Raw genomic sequence first — 22,782 nt, forward strand, 5'->3', positions numbered from 1 at the left:
CGTCCGAAAACCAGTCAGTATCTGGTGTGACCACCATTTGCTTCACACAGTGCAACACATCTCCTTCGCATAGAGTTGATCAGGTTGTTGATTGTGGCCTTTGGAATGTTGGTCCACTCCTCTTCAATGGCTGTGCGAAGTTGCTGGATATTGGCAGGACCTGGAACACACTGTCGTATACGCCGATCCAGACGAGCATGCAGATGAGCTTCCCTGAGACGGTTTCTGACAGTTTGTGCAGAAATTCTTTGGTTATGCAAACCAATTGTTGCAGCAGCTGTCCGGGTGGCTGGTCTCAGACGATCTTTGAGATTTAGATGCTGGATGTGGATGTGGAGGTCCCGGGCTAGTGCGGTTGTGAGGCCGGTTGGATGTACTGCCAAATTCTCTGAAATGCCTTTGGAGACGGCTTATGGTAGAGAAATGAACATTCAATTCACGGGCAAAAGCTCTGGTGGACATTCCTGCAGTCAGCATGCCAATTGCACGCTCCCTCAAAACTTGCGACATCTGTGGCATTGTGCTGTGTGATAAAACTGCACATTTTTAGAGTGGCCTTTTATTGTGGCCAGCCTAAGGCACACCTGTGCAATAATCATGCTGTCTAATCAGCATCTTGATATGCCACACCTGTGAGGTGGATGGATTATCTCGGCAAAGGAGAAGTGCTCACTAACACAGATTTAGACAGATTTGTGAACAATATTTGAGAGAAATAAGCCTTTTGTGTACATAGAACAATTCTTAGATCTATGAGTTCAGCTCATGAAAAATGGGGGCAAAAACAAAAGTGTTGCGTTTATAATTTTGTTCAGTGTATTATCAGAAGTTATACTACTTTTCACAAAAAAGGACTCAAACTGATTATTCGATTATGGAAATAGATCACTGGTTGTAAGTATAAGTATTGGGAATGTTGTAGTATTTCTATAGTATTATGTTTTTTAATTAATTTATTTCATTTTTTTATATCAGAGATTCCATCTGCGTACCACTGAGAGAGCCTCGTACCACCGGTGGTACGAGAGCTCTCTCTAGTGGTACGCAGATGGAATCTCTGATATAAAAAATGAAATAAATTAATTAAAAAACATAATACTATAGAAATACTACAACATTCCCAATACTAATACTTACACTATGATCAGTTTGTTTAACTGTAATATTTTTTGTTTAGATATCAGCTACATAGTTATATTCATGGACGGAGTACATACAACTGTAATTAGTTATGAGCTGTGCAAGATAGTTAGCAGAGGTAAAATGAATGGTTCAAAAACACTGCAATCGTGGCTCCAAACAGGAACTACTATGAAAGGAAGTGTGGATGAGGAGGAGAATATTTTGAGCAGCCCTGTTGAAACTATAGTGGATGACAGTGAATGCTAGTGAAGTCTCTACAGCATCTGCTAGCAGCAAACAATGGCAAACAGTAAGGAGATATGACCCATGTCACCTCAAATTTGGCTTTAGTTGGAGTGGGATGGAGGAAGTAAAGTTACAGTGTGGCTGTCGACAATAAATAATGTTACTAGTAATAAACCTGCCTCCTGCGTGACCTTTCCATAGTTGAATAGGGTAAGCATATGCTACTCCTTTTTAATAAAAGGCCATAATAATGGTACTTAGAGAGCCTTATATTTTCTGAAGTGTTGCGTGTTGTAAAAAGTTTGAGAAACACTGAAATAGAGGATCAGATTCTTATTAAATGTTCTTAAAGATCTTTTTAGGATTCATCTTTAGTTTTTCCAGTGAAGGTAAATAGATACATATTTCAGAATGCTTTGTTTTTTGTGTTTATTTATTAATAATTGTTTGCCCCTGTCCTATTTTGGAGTAACTTTACTTCCATTTTAAATGTCAATGCATCTCATGTCTTAACTGTGGGTTAGATATACAACAAACATGTTATGAAAACTGAAAAACATGCAACAAGTCCTCCAAACCATACGATGATATGGTCTGCAGGACGATGTATATATCACTTTTTATTTATATATATATATATATATATCATATATCATATCTAAACCAGAGAACGTTCAATTTTAAACGTGAAGGTTGCGGTTTTAAACATGTCGTTAACGTGAAACGGTTTCAGCTTGGTTATGTTGAGGCACAAAAACCACCTAGCTATTGCCGACCTTACACCAAACGACTTTTCGAACGATTACACTGTTGTGGACTATTTTCCAATATCAGAATGAAATCCTGTGACTCTTGCTAGAGTCGTGGTGCTCCCGTCGTCTCCATCGTTTGGTGTAAGGTGGTCATAAAACTCAGTCTGAGTCAGTCTTTTTCCTGTCTTGACTTTCAGACAAAATCAAACGTGTTTGATATCATCGTAAGTTTTAAGTCTTGGTAGTGAAGTTAAATCATGTAAACCTTGTCAACAACCAATGGGTGCGCTCCCTCTAGCAACAAACCGGTAGCAGCAAACGGCTAGAGCCATTGTTGTTTATGGTTGCTATGGTGCCGCGCTAAGCTAAACACTAAAGAGGGAAAGTTGCCGATTTTCAACCCTTCTGAAGTGAGTCATCCAACAGGAGTTTTACTGGCGGATAAACGCAGATCTCCGGGTACTGGAGGCATTCATCTGCATGTACGGCAGAACAGAAAATCAGCAACCTTAAGTTACCAGCTAACGCTAATGCTAACGCTAACGGTAGCTAGCTTGGTTGAATTTTTCAAAATGAATCTAGTTGTAGTTGTGCAATTTGTGACCCTGCAAGATCCCCCCAAAATTTACATATGACGACTTTAACGTTAGATGTGACATGATTGTCTTTAGATATGAGATGGTGTCAGACTTTAGTCTTTTTTTAAAGTCTGTTCAAAGTCTTCTAGTGCTGGGGTTTTCAATAGGTGAGGCGCGCCTCCCCTGGGGGGCGCCAAAGAACCACAGGGAAGGCGCAACACGCGAAAAAAAAAAAACTGTATGCAGCTCTATTGATATCGGTAATTGTGCGTGCGTGTATTAGCTTTAAAATGCATCGTTTCCTTGTCCCCAGTCAGAAGTCAGCATTAAGGAGGAGACAGGACCCAGCAAAAAACGTAGGAAATATGATCAAGAGTACTTAAAGTTAGGTTTCACCTGGTCGGGGTCTGAGGCTCCACCTCTGCCGCAGTGTGTGGTCTGCAAGGAGGTGCTAGCAAATGATAGCATGAGACCAGGCAAACTTTGGCGTCACATTGAAACTAAGCACACAAATTTAGTGAACAAGCCAGATGAGTTTTTTGAGAGGAAGCGTGATCTACTTTAACATGAAACAGCCCCAAAATCACCTTCACCAAACCCACCAGACTCCATGTAAATAATGGATACTTTTAGCGTGTATAGAGCCAGCATATTTCCACATGTAAATGGGTGAATTAAGGGTTTATTTCAACCAAACCACAGTGATTGTTGGAACAGTGGAAAGTCGAACCAAGACGGCTTTTGATAGTTTTATTTTGTTTCTGTCCAATTTGAATGAAGTGTGTTTTACGATGACAAAAGTACCGATTATTTACATGGAGTCTGGTGGGTTTGGTGATGGTGATTTCGGGGCCGTTTCATGTTAAACAACAAAGATCTTACTCTTTAACAAAAACGTCTATCTCTGTAGGGATCCTCTCCATAATGTTGTCAGACACTTAGAATAATAATCTGAGTCTGTCAGTGGCAAAAACAGAACTTTTAGTTGTAATTTGGTCCGTCAAAAAAATTCCAACTTTTGTCAAAAACAATTCAGATTTTTTGATATTCCAATCTTTTTTTTAAATATAATTTTCTACTTTTTATCGTAATGTTTATTCTCAAAATATATTTTTTTTTAGCGCAAATGACGTGAATGGCGCATTTTGTTTGTTGTTTAAATCTGAGGTTTTATGTGGCGTTAAAGAATGTGGATAGGCCTACTGATGTTCAGTGATTTTAAAAGTAGCCTCAATTAGGCCTGCATGAAGTTGGAAATTATTTGCTGTTGCAAAGAATCATTTATGAATGCACTTTTAAAAAAGTTGTGGAAATAAAATGTCTTCAAATACAATATTAAAAAATATAAAAATTGTATCAGTTGTTATTGAAACTCATCATTGCCTGGAACACACAAAAGATGGCATTTACTGCTGCGGCATGTGTGGGTTAGGGCAGGTGGACGGGATTTTGGGGAAGGGGGGGCTCGGCTGTCCTTACCTACTCTAAGGGGAGGCTCACATTCACCCAATTTGAAAACCCCTGTTCTAGTGTATGGTAGGCATATGTTTAGAAAAAGATGGTGGTTTGGGTTAAAATCAGACATTACTTCACTTCTGGTTACGCACGTGACGCTCAACGGGACGTTTGTAAAGTTAAAAAAACTTGCCATTAATTTCAATTGGGACGTGACGTCTCCGCGGTGATAGTCTGGTGTTTGTTTGACCCATCCACCACCCCAACCTGCTTCCTTATGAGGAACTTGGTGCTCTTATATAGGGATGCACCGAATCCAGATTTTTGGTGTTCGGCCGAATACCAAATCCACTGGTTAAGATTCTGCCAAATCCGAAACCGAATACCGAATCCTACTCCCATCCTCAGTCCATTAAAACAGTAAACACATTAATGAAGTAAACAATGTCCACAGCCTCTAAAATAGTTAAATGTAACAACTTAATGTTGAATTCACATATGTTTTTCACATTGTAGGAAAGCACATCGCTATCGCTAGATGAGTGCCAATTTTGTTTGGCAAATTTTTGCTAACCAGTGTATGATGAAGGCATGTTGGGTGGTTGAAATTAGAAAGCTAACGATAGCTAATGAGTAGCAGCCGGCCGTTTGGTCGCTCCGCTCCCACTGACTGTAGAGACACTCATTTGCCGAGAGAACAGCTGACAGCCCGGGAGAGGCACTGTCTGGTTAACACAAGTTTTTAGCTGTGACTGTCCTTCCTTTGCCGTACCTGGGGTTTCTGCGTTTTGGCTGCTGTCTGCGTAGCTTGTATTCTTTCGGATGTTTCATGCGTAGGTGTTTTGGCAGCGGCGATGTTGTGTGTTGTTTGGGGTCCTTGCCGCGGTGGACAAGGTCGGCATTGCAGGTTGAGCGTGTGGCTTGGCTTGGGTCGCCTTCTTTTGGCTGGGGGTGCTGCCGGCGGCGCCATTTCTGCTCACGAGTTCCATTTTCACTTTCTCACAGCCTACTGCATTGAACAGTCCACCTACATTACGTCGACCAGCGTAGCGCTCGCAGTGCAAGCGTAGGGTTCGGTTCTATGGAAAAAATTCTATGGTTCGGCAGAAACCGAACCCCTTCAAAAAGCCCAATATTCAGCCGAATCCGAACCGAATCCTGGATTTGGTGCATCCGTACTCTTATACTTTGTCACATCACATTTTGCTTTGCTCCCGTCACAATTACTACGGCCAGTAGAGGGCGCCGCCACAAGAAAAGTAAAGATGAGTCGTAATTGCTGCTTGAACAAACAACCTATGGAAGCATTTTTCAGCGGAGAAAATTCTCATAACATTTGAGATTTAAAATACTAGAACAAATGGAGTGTGTTGTACCTCCATGTCATTGCAGAAAGTGGCATTGGATCCAAACAGGATCTGGCACTGTTCATCCACGCTGTAGTGCATGCCTGGCAGCTTGGGAGGAAGCCGGACCTGGTAACGGCTTCTGGGGTCGGTGTGCAGAAGACAGCCACTTGCTTTGGACCTGTTTGAAAGACACACAAGAGAACGATTCATAACGTGCTTACCAGTGAACTGTTTCATTTCCAAGAGTTTTCTTTTCATCAAATCTGAATCCAAGAGACTTAATTTTTATTTATTTTTTTAACCTTTATTTATTCATTCAGGGAAAGTTCACTGAGAGGCAGCCTCTCTTTTGCAGGAATGCCCTGATCACATTCAAACAATTACACATTCATAGATTTACAGCGGGGAAGATTTGAACAATGTTAGTTGTTATTTTGTAAGCAGATGTAGATGAGCATTAAAGATGACAACATCAAGGGATATGAAGTACAGTTTAATCCAAAGCAAAGACTCATTTGCATGTGTGATATCTATCTGCTATTTTTGTAGTTTCCCAGGGCTGATAAGGATTATTATATATATTATTCTGCAAAAATGCTGTTTGCAGATTAAGATGCAGTCCAAAATGAGCTGGGATGAACCATTAGGTTGACACCTGCCTGTGGCGCCAATTTCTATTGATAAACTACTGTGTTTAGATATGCAGCTACATATACAATGATGTTCCTATTTATATAATCTGCATGCAAACACATTCTCACGCCTTTGGCATTAGTTACTGAAACAAAAAGTCTCCTTTAGCATCTCAGTCAGACACAGGCGGCTTTCAACTCATTCCAATATAATCCCATCAACAGTGATATTTGAAGAAAGCCGAAGGTAAGGGACATCCGGCGGACTCTGGGTACTGTTATTTTTCAACGTGCTTGGTCGGGACCCTTGGCGTCACTTTTTGATGCTCTTTCATACTTATCTTTACCGTTTATTCTACGTCATACTACGTCATCTCACAGCGCCGCGGTAAAATTGCTGCTCTGCCCGGTGCGTCCCATACAGAAGCTAAAGACTTTACAGACTTTATAAAAGAACTGACCTCACTGTCCACCTGGAGGCCTACAAAGAACATGTGAGCTCCTACAAAGAAGCTCTTTCCAAAGCCAAGACAAATTATTACACCACCCTCATCAGCAACCAGCAAAAACACCCCAGAATGCTGTTTCCCACTATTCACCGCCTGCTACGCCCCACCAACCTCCGGTTGAACCCGGTTGTTGCACCAAGTTCCTGGATTTCTTCCAGACCAAAGTGGATCTTATCCATCAGCAACTCCTGGTGTGTGCCCCATCCACTTCTAATGGACCCTTTTCACAGCAGACATTTTGACTTGTCATAGTAGGAAAAGCACAGCTGAAATTGATAACCTTAACGATGGCTCAGTTCCATCAAGCTATTTCAGTGAGTCAGCATGCACAATACCAGGGCCTCTCCTAATGGACTGGAATGCAGTCATCATTAATGGTTTTGAATGCACATGCTTTTCCTACTATGACATGTAAACACGTCTGCCGTGAAAACGGTCTATTCCAATCAACCACAGGACATTGCTCCCTCCGCTGTTCATCTGCCTCAGTGCTGCCTCTCCTCCTTCACGCCTGTGGACAATATCCATGTGGACGTTGACAGCAATAGCCTTAGTATTGCTTTCAACTCACTACTAGATTCAATTGGTTTCAGTCAGAGTGTGCATAAGACCACTCACTGTTTTAACCACACCCTCAACCTTGTGCTGGCATATGGCATCGAAATTAAAGATTTAATAGTATTTCCGCAGAATCCTTTATTATCAGACCATTTGTTAATAACTTTCGAATTCCTACTACCCGACTATACGAAATTAGATAAAAGCTTCTACACTAGATGCCTATCTGACAGTGCTATAGCAACATTTAAGGAAGATATTCCAATAGCATTTAACTCAATGACGTGCCTCAATATAACAGAGGACTGTTATGTTAACTTTAGTCCCTCCCAAATTGATAATTTTGTAGACGGTGCTACGGCCTCGCTGTGAATGACTTCAGACTCTGTTGCTCCCCTCAAAAAGATGATGATTAAGTAAAGGAAACCAGCACCTTGGTATAACTCCAAAACTCGCAAATTAAAACAAACCTCGCGAAAACTTGAAAGTAAATGGCGTTCCACCAAACTGGAAGTATCTCGTTTAGATTGGCAAGACAGTCTGAAAACATATAGGAAGGCACTCAGAAATGCCAGATCAGACTTTTACTCATCAGATATTACTCATCACTAATAGAAGAAAATAGGAACAACCCAAGGTTTCTTTTCAGGCTGACAGAGAGTCACAGCTCAATTGAGCCATCTATTCCTATAGCTCTGAGTAGTGACGACTTTAATGATAAAATTCTAACAATTAGAGATAAAATTCATCACCTCTTGCCCTCAACTTCTAACGGTTCATCTTTAAACGCAGGACCACTAAAAAGAATGACAAGACCTGACGTCTACTTAGACTGCTTTTATCCTAGACCTGCAACAATTAATGTTAAAGGTCTCTTAGACCCCATCCCAACGAGGATACTTAAAGAAGCGTTACCCGTGGTTAACACTTCATTATTAGATATGATCAATATGTCTTTTATTATTATAACAGGTTATGTACCGCAGTCATTTAAAGTAGCTGTGATAAAACCTCATCTGAAAAAACCTACCCTCGATCCTGAGGTCTTAGCCAACTATAGACCTATATCTAATCTCCCCTTTCTCTCCAAGAGCCTTGAGAAGGTAGTCGCTAATCAGTTATGTGATTTTCTACATAGGAATAGTTTATTTGAGTCATTTTTCAGTCAGGATTTAGTATGCATCATAGCACAGAGACGGCACTGGTGAAAATTACTAACAACCTTCTAACTGCTTCAGACAAAGGACTTGTCTCCGTACTTGTCCTACTAGATCTTAGTGCTGCATTCAACATTATTGACCATACCATCCTGTTACAGAGACTGGAACATTTAGTTGGCATTAAAGGAATCGCACTAAGCTGGTTTAAGTCCTACTTCTCTGATCGATCTCAATTTGTTAATGTTAACAATGAATCGTCCAGGCACGCTAAAGTAAGCCATGGCGTTCCACAAGGCTCAGTGCTTGGACCAATTCTATTCTCCTTATATATGCTTCCTCTAGGTAATATTATTAGGAAACACTCAATTAACTTGTTATGCGGATGACACCCAATTATACCTATCAATCAAGCCAGACGAAACCAGTCAGTTAGTTAAACTTCAAGCATGCATTAAAGATATAAAAAGCATGGATGACCTACAATTTTCTGATGTTAAACTCAGACAAAACTGAAGTTATTGTGCTGGGCCCTAAACACCTCCAAACCTCATTATCTACAGCTATAGCTACTCTGGATGGTATTGCCCTGGCCTCCAGCACTACTGTCAGAAATCTAGGAGTTACTTTTGATCAGGATATATCCTTTAACGGCCACTTAAAACAAACCTCAAGAACAGCCTTTTTTCACCTTCGTAACATTGCCAAAATTAGGCACATTCTGTCTCAAAACAATGCTGAAAAACTAGTCCATGCATTTGTTACTTCCAGGCTGGACTACTGTAGTTCCTTCCTATCAGGTTGCTCAAATAAGTCCCTTAAGACTCTGCAACTGATCCAGAATGCTGCAGCGTGTGTTCTGACAAAAACTAAGAAAAGAGATCATATTTCTCCTGTATTAGCTTTTCTGCATTGGATTCCTGTAAAATCCAGGATTGAATTTAAAATCCTTCTCCTGCCCTACAAAGCTCTAAATGGTCAAGCACCATCATATCTTGAAGAGCTCATAGTACCTTATTGTCCCACTAGAGCACTGCGCTCCAAGAATGCAGAGTTACTTGTGGTTCCTAGAGTCTCTAAAAGTAGAATGGGAGCCAGAGCCTTCAGCTATCAGGCTCCTCTCCTGTGGAACCAGCTCCCGGTCCGTCTTCAGAACGCAGCCACCGTCACCACATTTAAGAGTAAACTTAAAACTCTCCTCTTTGATAAAGCTTATAGTTAGGGAGTGAGGAGTTGCAGCGTTCACCTAGACCAGCAGGGGGAGGGTGTAAGCTGCAGACACGGCACCCCTTCGCTTCTCTGCTTCTCTTCATAGTCGTCAGTTTCATCTACCAACCCTTATGGAACTGGCTCAGGTTTGCCTTGCACCAGCTCTTAATTATGCTGTTATAGTTTTAGACTGCCGGGGGACTTCTTTCCTTTGACACACTGAGCTTCTCTCTCCACTCTCTTTCCATCTGTGTGCATCCATGTCCCAGAAGTGCTTGTGACTAACCTAGCTCTGGGGAGCTTATTCCCCAGAGCCCTTATGTTTTTTGTCGCCCAGCAGTTTTCCTTGGATTAGGTGGCACCTAAATCATGGTTGCAGCTGTCGCCGTGGTCCTGCTCTGCGCCCTGCTATGTCCTGCTACACCCTGCTACGCTCTGCAGTGCCCTGCTACGTCCTGCTACACCCTGTAACGCCCTGCAGTGCCCTGCTACACCATGAACTACTGCAACTACTATTTCTAGTCATAGTTCCATTATCTTTATTGTGACTATTATTGCCAATGTTCATCACACCCCCAACCGGCACCGTCAGACACTGCCTACCAAGAGCCTGGGTCTGTCCGAGGTTTCTCCCTAAAAGGAAGTTTTCCTCACCACCCGAGGTTTCTCCCTAAAAGAAATTTTTTCCTCGCCACTGTCGCACTAAATGCTTGCTCTTGGGGGAATTGTATTAGCAACTCCCGCTTTGATACAGCTCCAGTCAACCAAGGCGTGCCTCAAGGCTCTGTGCTTGGACCCATGCTCTTCACCATCTACATGCTCCCAATATCCGGCAACATGGTCTCAGTTTCCACTCATACGCCGATGATACATAGCTCTATATCAGCACCAAACTATCCACTCAGCTCCCCTCCCCTCTCCCTGGTCAACTGTCTGCATGACATCAAAGCCTGGATGTGCAACAACCTACTCAAACTGAACAGCAATAAAACAGAGCTCTTGGTTGTGGCCCCCAAGGCGCTGTTCCAGAAGGTTGGAGATCTCATCCTGGATGTTGATGGGTGCGCCATCTGCCCATCATCTGAGGTCCTCAACCTTGGTGTAATCCTGGACTTCAACCTCTCTTTCCATACTTGCATCAAATCCATAACCAAATCAGCCTTTTTTCATCTCAAAAACATCTCCAGACTCCGGTCATCACTCTCTGACTCCATGGCAGAAACCATCATTCATGCTTTCAAAACCTCCCGTTTGGACTTCTGCAATGGAGTCCTGTCTTGGGGTCCCCAGCAAAACCCTAGACAGGCTCCAGTATGTTCAAAACTCTGCTGCCAGGGTCCTCACCCACACCAAGACCTGGCAGCACATCACCCCAACTCTCATCCACATTCACTGTCTTGCATCACATATAAAATCCTCCTTCTCACCTACAAATCCCTCCATGTCCTGCCCCCCCCCCCAGTACCTCTCCGACCTCCTCCATCCATACACCCCACCCCGAAACCTGCGGTCCTCAGACGCTGGCCTGCTCTCCATTCCCCACACCAGCCTCTGTACCTTCAGCGACAGAGCCTTTAGTGTTGCAGCCCCATCCCTCTGGAACACCCTCCCTGCAGGAGGTTTTTTTTTAAAAACTCCTGAAACACCACCTGTTTACCACAGCCTACAACCTCCTTTAGTTTAGCAACAGTAATTCTGTAAAGTGTTCTTGGGTTTCTTGAAAGACACTATATAAATAAAAGTTATTATTATTATAAAGGGTGCCTTTTGTGTCGGTATCTGATGCTGAGAGCCACTCTACTTACTTGTTCATTGGTTTTTAGATTTTATAGTAGTCAGTTTTAAGTGTTTTTATTGGTATTATTAGATATTGTAGCATCTTGATTAGCACTGGGACACTGTTTGCATTGTTATTCATTGTCCCATTATATGTTGTCTGTGTTTTCTGAACTGTGTCCTGAAAGCCCTGCACCTTTTAACTGTGCATCAAATTTACCTACAAATAAAGTAACCTGACCTAGACCTACTCTATCTGTAAGTTTCCTGACATGACTTCTGTATGACACTATGAATAAAATTGAAATTAATTAAAAAACGAAAAACACTATCTTACAGCATGTATGTAAAACATGTCTTCAAGATCAGCCTCACCTGAGGAAGTTCTCCAGGTCGTCGCGGCTGCAGGAGGACCAGGACAGGTCACTGGGGTTTCTTCCTTTCACCCATTCCCCAGACATGATGTCCGAGTGACCAGTGCAGGTGGCATGGTCGTCATCATGGCTCATGCCCATGCTGAGGACAAGACATGGACACATAGACACTGCGTCAAAGAGTAAAGCTGCTTCTCGAACAAGGGTGTCAACTAGAGCTGCATCGATAAGTCGACTAATCGAAAAAAGAAAAATAAACACCAACTTTGATAATCGATTTAAGGTAATTCTTTATGCAAAAATGGCAGAAAATGCTGTTTTCAGCCTCTCAAATATTAACATTTCCTGACTTTTTCCATTTTATATCATATTGACCTGAATATCTTTGAGCTTTAGACTGACAAAACAAGACATTTAAAGACATCACCTTGGACTTTGAGAAACTGGGCTGGATCATTTTCACAATTTTCTGACATTTTATAGACAAAACGATTAACCAAGAAAATAATCGGCAGATTTATCGTTAATGATAATAATCGTTACTTGCAGCCCTAAAGTCAACCAGCCATCTTTTCAAACCGTCTTTGTAGATATATTTTGAAGCATTTTTTCAATGAGCAATATTTATGTGCATGTTAAGTAGACAGTGTAAGGATTATCATTCCAATATGCATCTTGCACACTACTTTGCACTATTACTTTTTGCACCTTACATCCCACTCCATGTGTACTTGTCTTGATATTGTCTTATTTGTATATTTGTATTTTTGTATATGTTATGTGCCTATATGCATATTGTTGTCTCTATTGTAAAGTATGTGTCTATATTACTATTTGTCTACCGAATGTTTACTACTACATGTCTATTTGTTGAATGCATAGAGAGTTAACACTTACCAAAGTCAAATTCCTTGTGTATGTAAGTATACTTCGCCAATAAAACTGATTCTGATTACCTTGGAAACTGAAACATTCCTTTGTGTAGACATATGGCAAATTTGATGGTCAGATCAGTATATGCAAGTTGTGACTGAGGTGTGTGATTTATTCAATTCTTTTCCAGTCCAGCTTTGTTTTATGCATCACTTTCTCCTGCATAGTTTCTCTGCTCAGGCAGCATCAAATATCATCATGTATCACCTACTTTTATGTATACAGATTTTTGTATCTATAATGCACATTGTTATATTCCTGTCGTTTATTAAATGTGTAGGAACAAAAACAGCGTCATTGGGAAGAAGACATTAAAAATACATCTTGCAAAAGAAGGCTTTTTGGATCACTACTATGATACAAACAACAAACAGTCTTACTCCATTCTCATGTGTGAGTTCTCTGAGTGGATATTCAGTACAGTGTTTCCCACACATAGACTAATGTGTGGTGGTGCACGCACACACACACACACACACACACACACACACACACCTCCTCTCACCGTGCACACAGCGTCTGTCTCCATAAAGGAAAGAAGCCGGCTGGCGAAATTCACAAGTTCACGAAAGGTTGGTATCTATCTCGTGAACACCTTTATACAATCACAAATTAAAAAGTGCTATACAAATATTTTATATTCTGAATACAATGTTGTCAGTGTGTTAATGTTGGAGTCCCGACCCGACTCTTAGCCAACAAAGGATTGCACCTGCTTTAGAAAGTTATCTAGTCGCAAGTTTGCGGTAAAATGCAGTTGGGTTGTCGAGGTCAAAACACTATATGTAGCAGCTGTGAATCAAATAAACGTATGATAAATGTTATGTAATTGTTTACTCTTACACTGAATGTTTGCTGCTTCAATCCAGATGAGTATTAAAAAGTATTTTCCGTGACTGAAAAAGGCACGTGTTAAGGATAAGGACCAGCCTGAACCGGAGGTATCAGTCTGAAACAGACAGTCCAACCAGTGTTATTAGTTATGTTATTAATTTGTTTATTGATTCGTTAGGCATTGAAGTAGGAGAGGACAGCATCCAACAGCGTGTCCTCCTCAGTTTTTGATACTTGATTGTTACGAAAATAAGTATCCCCCCCCTTCCACCTGTTCAGCAACCAGCGTTTGCTGCACAACCTCTTCAATTGTGGTCAATTTGCGTACTTCTGGGGGACCTGCACCAGTTTTCCTTTGCCTGTGCCCTGTTAAATGCAACTTTTTCTTTAGTATGCCGTTTAATGTCCTGCACCCTCTTTTTCACCTCTTCCACCTGTCTGCGGGTTGAGGATATTGCATAAATTAGGGGTCCAAGCCCGAGGGGGCTGGAAACCTTCAGAGATCCAGTGGAGCTGTGGAACCCTATTGTTTTCCTAAGGATTCTTCTTCTTATTATTTTTGTCCGACTAAAAGTCCAACTACAGCCTAAACCGTATATGGTGGTGGGGTGCCATTTTCAGGACTGGTCCAGATCCCTGCAAGGACCTCAGACAAAAGAATCCAGCCACTTCCACAACTAGGTGGTGCTATAGCAACTCCCAAATCGTATATCGCACATTAGAAATACACATATCCACCCATTTCCACCTAGACTTTTATGCACAAACAAATCGTAATTTATGAAAAACCTACTTTTTCAAACTCCTCCTAGACCGTGCGACCGATTTGCATGAAACTTACGTAGCATCTCCCGACTGACCTGACAAAAAGTTATCAAAACAATTTTTATCGGATTAAAATTGCGCAAATTGCGTACGAACAAATTTGTGTAGCTAGCAACGAAAACATATTGCCATATCTCAGCCAAAATAAATGCTATCAACGCGAAACCTTAGATCAGTATTTCTCAATGGTGGTGGTACCGCCCCCAGGGGGTGTTCAGAAGATGACAGGGGGCACTGGAAGCAATATTTTGGAAAGGGGGGCGTTCAGGTGCCCTTTGGGGGCATTTGTTTGAAGGCTAGTTTAACCTCTCATGGTTCACTGTACCGTGGACGGCACACTTTGTTGCTGTGTTGTTGTCAGAGATGTTCACAAGTCATTTTTTGGAAGTCCAAGTCGAGTCTCAAGTCTTTGAGCTCGAGTCCAAGTCAAGTCTCAAGTCTTTGAGGGGCAAGTTCAAGTCAAGTCTCAAGTCTTTTGCCACGAGTCCAAGTCAAGTCTCAAGTCTCTGGCCATCTGATCTGTCCCTAACACTGTATTGTTAAATCTTATGAATTCTAAGCATGTCCTGTGGCTACCATCCAGACAGTACAGTATTAAAATTGGTTGTGGGGTGACTTTATGGGCTCTACTTAACACATCCCTCTAGCCCTCTGACCTGGTGAAATATTAACCTAAAGCTGTCACATCATATGGATACAACTACAAAGATACAATATGTCTGTTCCTAGCATTAGCACAACACTTTGCGATGGTTAGCTTGTTACCTGTGGTGATATATGCTAAATGTAATGTCTCTTTCACTCAAAAAAATCTAATGTCGAAGTGGAAATCAAGAGAATAGTGGCAGCACCACACCAGTTACAGAACAACATGCATCTCAGTGTCAGTTGAAATTACGCACAATAAGCAGTTTGAACACACTGATCTAATGCAATTTATTTATTTTCACAGTTAGTTAGTATGCTCAATGAAACTGAGTCCAGCGCGAGGGAGACCCGACTCAGAGGAGGAGAGGTTAGTAAGGCCAGCGTCTCCACGGCAGGTGACAGTGCGCACGGATTCGCTGTGCCACGCATGGATGAAATAATGAAATAGTAAATAGGACTAAAGTAACAGAAATATGTGCAGAATTAAGACAGTCAAGACGGCCCAGTGTTTGGTGGACCGGGTACACCCTGTTCACTTAATAGCCTACAAATCATCCACAGGATCATTTTCGCATCACATGAGTTTGCCCATCCGGCACAGCGTTTGTTCCTGGGGAGATGGATCCGTGCGTCCCACCTCCTGTGCACCATGGATGTCTGAGCTTCAGCAACTACTAACTATAAAGATACAATGTACCTGTTCCCAGCATTAACACAACATTTTGCGATGGTTAGCTTGTTACCTGTGACGATATATGCTAAATGTAACGTTTCACTTTCTTAGCGTGTGTGACTGACCTATCTGGGTGCGTTTTGAGATGCCTGATGAAGTTCGTGCGTGTGTGTGAGTGCACGCACATAAGGCATAACGCATGCGTTACGTTGCACATTATGGCAAAGGGCAGGGCACATGCAGCTCGTCATACGTTTCCCCAACGTATATGCGCCAATAAAAGAAAATAGAAATACATGAATACATTTAGATTTAAAAAGCAATAATTCCATGAAAACATGTTGTTGACGAGTCTCGAAGCTCGAGTCTGAAGTCTTTTGGGTCGAGTCGCAAGTCAAGTCTGAAGTCTTTTGGGTCGAGTCCGAGTCAAATCTGAAGTCATTTGTTTGTGGGACTTAAGTGCGACTCGAGTCCGAGTCTCAGACTCGAGTCCCCATCTCTGGTTGTTGCGTTTTTATAACTTGAAAGCATTAAATCTTCAAAATATACAGTCATGCAACACAATTAAAAGCTTAGCCTCTCATGATTCAATTAAGCCCACACACAAAGCACAAGATGATTTATAGCAGTTATACAACTGTTATAAAGTTAAAGAAAATAAAGAAATACAGCCGTAGACTGCGCAGCTGGTGTCTAGAGTCGAGAGTGCATCCATACCTTTTTCGTTGTCCCACTATGCACAGCGGCGATTTTTTCCCAAAAACTTTTATTTCCACACCTCGCCAACAATCCAAGGAAATGGAATATCCAAGCCATTTTATCCAAAACGAGCTGTTTGCCTCACAATCTTGAAGTTTCTGGCCAAATTTCAATGGAAAAACCCTAAGCAGTTTTTCATTTTCGCACTTGTATCACGGCTCGCTTCTCACCAGTGGCTTCTACATGCTCTACATACTGTATTCTCTGAGGTGTAAGGATTCCACAGATACCTTGTTTGAGCCAATACGTTCAGTGTATCCTTCGATAGCCCTATGGGAAGCCGAGGATCCCTCTGACGTGATGTCAGAGCCACGTGTGTTCGATCGACATTTGCTCGGACCAGTTAGATTTCCATGTTACAAGACCCACCTACCGTTTTAGCCAATGAGGAGACGTTCCAATACACACCAAGCACGTATTGGTTTTTCTCATCCAGTGCTGAGTTATCTCAACTTTTCTCCATAAAAAGGGATATAAATGATGCATACCACTCCCTGAACCATTTATAATTACTTATTTCTATATATTTATGTATATAGTTATTTCAAGTATGTGTGTGATTGATGTGGGTGTTTGTGTATTTGAGGTTTGAATTTTGCACTTTTTTGGCTTTTTTCTTTGCACTTTTCAAATGGAAATAAGAAAAATGGACAGACATATTTGTAGACAAAGTCATATAAAATCCATTTTTGAGTCTTTTTTTTGTAGTAAGCTGAGACATGTGGCTATGGCCTTATGTTGTCTATATCTCACCAGATGTGTTTACAGCAGTGTATTTTAATCATTTTACAGATGTATGACTTGGACGGAAATAAAAAACCTCCATTCTAGCCTCTGTAACTCTGTGTCACTAAGGCCTAGAATCACCCTGACACTTGTAACACAAACTTGAGAGTGTTACCTTTCCAATGATATCAGGCACACCCGAGAGTGTCAAAGTATATGGGAGCTGTACCACCTTTAATTTGGGTATGCCGTTTAGACTAAAAAGCATGGAATTTCAAGCGTTTCTTAAGAGTTAAACCAAAGATTCACAATAACAATACATGTTTACACTTTAAACTACTTGCAAAAAACAGTGGTCTGCAACATTAAAACCTGCCAATTTACGGCACTGCAACTGGACGAGACGGTGTATCATAACTCTTATTCTCTTCTGTCAGCTTTGTTTGGCGCATTTAGCTGTTTCACAAACTCCTGGGCAGTTCAGGGCTTGTGTTTGGTGATTTTAAACTTTCTTGTGGAAGTGATAGAGGCAGTGATGTTACTGTTGACTGTACGGGATTCTCACACCTCCTCAAAACGCAGCGCGATGTGGGATTGCGTTTCTCCAAATGTTTTTTTTCTGCTATTTACTCGCAAAACAGGCGATTAGAGCAGAGTCTGAATTAATTGCCTGTCACTGGCCTGGTGTGGCTGCAGGTGAGTCTACCCTACCCGGTGCCTACTTTAGCTGTATAGCATATTATTATACGTTTAAACTTTTGTCAACATATGCATGCTGCACCTCGTTATGAGAGTTAGAGTCTACATTTTATAACAGCATAGTAAACATGAGACTGAAAAAAGTGTCAGCTTCATAACTTTGAAGCATCATTAAGTCTGAATAATTGTTGATTCCTCAATTATTTATATTCCTTTAGTCTGCAAGGATCCACCGAAAAATGTAAAAATGTATCCAAGTTCTGAATGTTATCATGTGAAGTCCTGTCATGTATTCTTTATTATCTTTTTTCACTGGGTGTGCTTCTTTATGTCACCTTGTTGGAGACAAAACATGTTTCCCTGCATTTCTCCGTTATTCAGTAGTGTAATTCAAATTATGGTTTCAATCATCAATTTGACAGTCCTTCAAATCATTGCTGAGTAAGAGTTCTGTGCAAAAATAATCGAAGCAGGGCTCTCACTAATTTTCAAAGGTTGTAAATCCTTCTGCTTTTACCCCTTGATAAGTGCCAGCTTGTTTTCCGTTGGAAATTATAGATTTAGATGAATGAAAAATAGATTTGAATGTTACATTGCTAACTGTTTCTGATTGGCTACTGGGCCAATCAGCTACGGCTAGCGTTTGTAATACCTAATTAAAGTTTGAATGTTACATATCTAGTCGTTCTGATTGGCTGTTGTTACCTAATTTAAATTGAATGTCAAATGGTTAGAACACCTGTAAATATAATTTCTATTCACATGGCTTTTTTGATACCTGGAAAACTAATAAATGTGTTGTTTGTCATTCAGTGATATGATTTTTTTTATTATTTTTGATAACAATAGTAACAACAATAATAAGCCTAATATTAGGGTGTAATCATTAATATTCGGGGCAATTAGCCTACATCTTATTTAATGGGGGGTGGTTAGGGACTTGGATAATGGATAGGGGGGGGCACTGGCACAAAAAAGGTTTAGCTTTAGATTCTTGTTTGCCATGACCCTCTGAGGCTCCCCAACGAATTTTACGAAAATTGGCCACTAGGGGGCACTACAAATACAAAAAGTTTATATCTCATGAACGGCTCATCCGATTTTTACCAAATTTTGATGGTACCATCTAGGGTCACTCCTAATGCCACCCCTACAGTGGGGTACTGATTTGTCAAAGTGGGCGTGGCCTATGGGACCCAGGTTTGGATTCACCACTTAAGGCCAGACACAGAACCGACGGCCAAACATCGGCAGAAAAGGCAGTTGGGCTGATCAGTCTCCCCAAATTGGTCAAAAAAGAGCTTCGGAACACACCAAAGCGATGAGACGTAATACATCTCCATAACAGCAGGCGGTACTAATCTGTATTGTCGCCCAAAAATGAAAACCGGCAGCTGATTGGACGAACTTGTCACGTGGCTCTCCGGAAATTCAAAGACAGACTGTCATGACGGCTTGTTCAGAATACGATCTTATATTGTACTAAATTAGTTCACCGAAACGTGTTTCTGAAAACATTTTAAGAGACAAATAGGCCATGCAGTTGCTGAATCTGTCTTCATTTCAGATCAACAAAGGTCAGTTTAAAAGATTTTCATCAGATTTTGAGAGACTTTAGTCACGCTCATTCCGCTCCCCGTTTCCGGGTTAGCACTCAACCAATCAGATGGGTAATTTGAGTCCGACTGCCGGCAGTGCCTGCCCCGCCGATTATACATGTCAAATCGGCCAAAATGAAGGACGGCGGCACAGAACACACCGAACAGACTCGAGTCACTGACCTTGCCAGACTGTCCAATGGCCGATTATCGGCTCTGTGTGTCCGGGCCATTACACTAATGTGAGCAACTTCAAATTTACAGTGTAGATGTACAGTGGTTCATGGGCCTCACATACCAAAAAATACACATATGGACCACTAGGTGGCGCTATAATGACGTCAAAGTGTTTTTGCCTATAACTCCCAAATTACACATTGCATATTAGAAACCTACATCCACGTGTTCCTTGAATCTAGCTGAATCTGATTAGATAGGCCACGCCCATTTGCGCTAACATTCCACTTCTTTCCCTTAAAAAACTCTTTGGTTGCTTTCGCAGTATGCTTCGGGTCATTGTCCATCTGCACTGTGAAGCGCCGTCCAATGAGTTCTGAAGCATTTGGCTGAATATGAGCAGATAATATTGCCCGAAACACTTCAGAATTCATCCTGCTGCTTTTGTCAGCAGTCACATCATCAATAAATACAAAGAGAACCAGTTCCATTGGCAGCCATACATGCCCACGCCATGACACTACCACCACCATACTTCACTGATGAGGTGGTATGCTTTGGATCATGAGCAGTTCCTTTCCTTCTCCATACTCTTCTCATCACTCTGGAACAAGTTGATCTTTGTCTCATCTGTCCATAGGATGTTGTTCCAGAAATGTGAAGGCTTTTTTTAGATGTTGTTTGGCAAAGCTCTAATCTGGCCTTCCTGTTTTTGAGGCTCACCAATGGTTTACATCTTGTAGTGAACCCTCTGTATTCACTCTGGTGAAGTCTTCTCTTGATTGTTGACTTTGACACACATACACCTACCTCCTGGAGAGTGTTCTTGATCTGGCCAACTGTTGTGAAGGGTGTTTTCTTCACCAGGGAAAGTATTCTTTGGTCATCCACCACAGTTGTTTTCCATGGTCTTCCGGGTCTTTTGGTGTTGCTGAGCTCACCGGTGCGTTCTTTCTTTTTAAGAATGTTCCAAACAGTTGATTTGGCCACACCTAATGTTTTTTGCTATCTCTCTGATGGGTTTGTTTAGATTTTTCAGCCTAATGATGGCTTGCTTCACTGATAGTGACAGCTCTTTGGATCTCATATTGAGAGTTGACAGCAACAGATTCCAAATGCAAATAGCACACTTGAAATGAACTCTGGACCTTTTATCTGCTCCTTGTAAATGGGATAATGAGGGAATAACACACACCTGGCCATGGAACAGCTGAGCAGCCAATTGTCCCATTACTTTTGGTCCCTTAGAAAGTGGGAGGCACATATACAAACTGTTGTAATTCCTACACCGTTCACCTGATTTGGATGTAAATACCCTCAAATTAAAACTGAAAGTCTGCAGTTAAAGCACATCTTGTTCGTTTCATTTCAACTCCATTGTGGTGGTGTATAGAGCCAAAAAGATTAGAATTGTGTCGATGTCCCAATATTTATGGCCCTGACTGTATATATATATATATATATATATATGCACCAATTTATGGTGGAAATACCTTTATTTATCCTGTGAGAAAGAAAACACAGATGAAAAAATACAGATAAATTCTGTCTCTTTTGCAGCAGCCGCTGTGTTGCTTTTTTAACGAAATACATGTTCAAACTCGATGTGCGCATGAGTATTTCTGCCGACCAGTTTGTTTGTGGTTGTTACCATGGTGAATTGTAGTATCATGGCTCCATTCATGCTGCCTTTTTATAGTGGTGGTGCAGGCGCTTAACTCTGAGTCAACCTACTCTGAGTTGATTGAACTCAAATCAGCTGTGAAACCAAAAACTCAGAGTTTTCCCATCTCAGGGTAAATCAACTCAGAGTTGAGGGTTAGAAAAATGGGCAAACTGCTGGCAGCAGACTTGGGTTAGATAACCTTTTAATACCGAAATACTCATTTATAACAGTTTGCCCATGTAGCCTATTGTCATGTTTGTGAGTGGAAGGACAGCATTGTTAGGAGGTTCAGCAACACTCGCCGCCTTCAACTCTTCTAAGATAAGCCAAGCGATCCATTCACTTTATGATGCCAGCCTTGGCTTTCATGATTAAAATTATTTTTTTGGGCTGGCTGAATTTATCTCCGCACAGTCGTGTGTGTGTGTGTGTGTGTGTGTGTGTTCCATGGCAATACTGTATCAATACACTACACATCTAGTGCAGTGCCCGTTTAACATGTGCCTGGAAATGTGTTTGGAACGGGCCGATTGCTTGGCCTCCTGTATTGCTGCTTGTAGCTTTCTCCAGAACCATTGTACTCTTTAAATAACTTACAGAAGGACCCCAAAGTACTTAATAGGCAACCACACTGTATATTATTGACTCACTGTGTACTTGTACTTCAGAGAAAAACATTGTATTATTGCATTTACCTGACAGAGAAATGTTGCTGGTTATGTTGCAGAGTCAGATTTTCCTCACAAAATATCACATTTAAAAAGTGTTGAAATCTCCACCTTGAAGTACATTATGCTGATAATGCCTCTCTTTTAACTTTAAGTAGACATTTTAAAGCAGGACTGCGCGGTCACAGGCCTCATGAAGTTGTTTGTTTTTTTATAATTTCTTTTTCATAAAACTCAACCTGTAATACATGTTGCAGCACGGTTCAATCAGGCGTGGTTCGGCTACAGCTTATCTAGAGATTCAACTTATCCCCCTTTTTTTTTCTTGTAGCTGTCACACATCAAGGTAGTATTAGGCGATCTGGACCGGGCGGGGGAAGCAGAGAGTTGGCTCAGCCTGCTGGGGAAGCCACTACAGGGTGCAGAACAGCCGGACATATGTGAGCAACCATCGGCAACAAAACAACATGCTGGAGAGCCCAAGAGCCTGGGCTCCGTAATGTGTGTACGATTAATTTTCATCATTTGCATGTAGGGTAGACAATAAGCTTTTGGCAGATGATCACTTTTTGGCACGACACCGGTAGCCCACTGCCAAGACATGCTTGACTGTGAAAGCCTGAACACAGGTTGCTATTTTTTACCGTTTTTTCTCAACCTTTACTATACAGCCGTTTAGTTTTATTCCCAGTTTATTAATAGCCAATGCTGTCCAAACTGCTCCAAATTCCAAATGCCTAGTTCATAGGGTACCCAGGAAGCCAAGTGAAAGTAGATCGGATGATATTTGAAAGAACGGATACACAAACACACATGCATACATACAGAGGTTCGTTAAATACAGATGTATGCCGATGAC

General features: G+C 41.4%; 1 protein-coding gene across 1 annotated transcript in view; it reads right to left on the reverse strand.

The window, feature by feature from the left end:
- The window catches only part of adamts17 (ADAM metallopeptidase with thrombospondin type 1 motif, 17), a 142,090-nt gene that overhangs the window by 41,951 nt on the left and 77,357 nt on the right, over window positions 1-22,782 (reverse strand). Inside the window, exons 9-10 of the mRNA XM_078257875.1 lie at window positions 11,719-11,859; window positions 5,530-5,680 (exon numbers count right to left, since the gene is read on the reverse strand). Coding sequence (XP_078114001.1) covers window positions 5,530-5,680; window positions 11,719-11,859 — 292 coding nt within the window. The remainder of the gene's footprint in view (window positions 1-5,529; window positions 5,681-11,718; window positions 11,860-22,782) is intronic.

Source organism: Sander vitreus, chromosome 1 (genome assembly GCF_031162955.1).
Source record: "Sander vitreus isolate 19-12246 chromosome 1, sanVit1, whole genome shotgun sequence".
Taxonomy (NCBI): domain Eukaryota; kingdom Metazoa; phylum Chordata; class Actinopteri; order Perciformes; family Percidae; genus Sander; species Sander vitreus.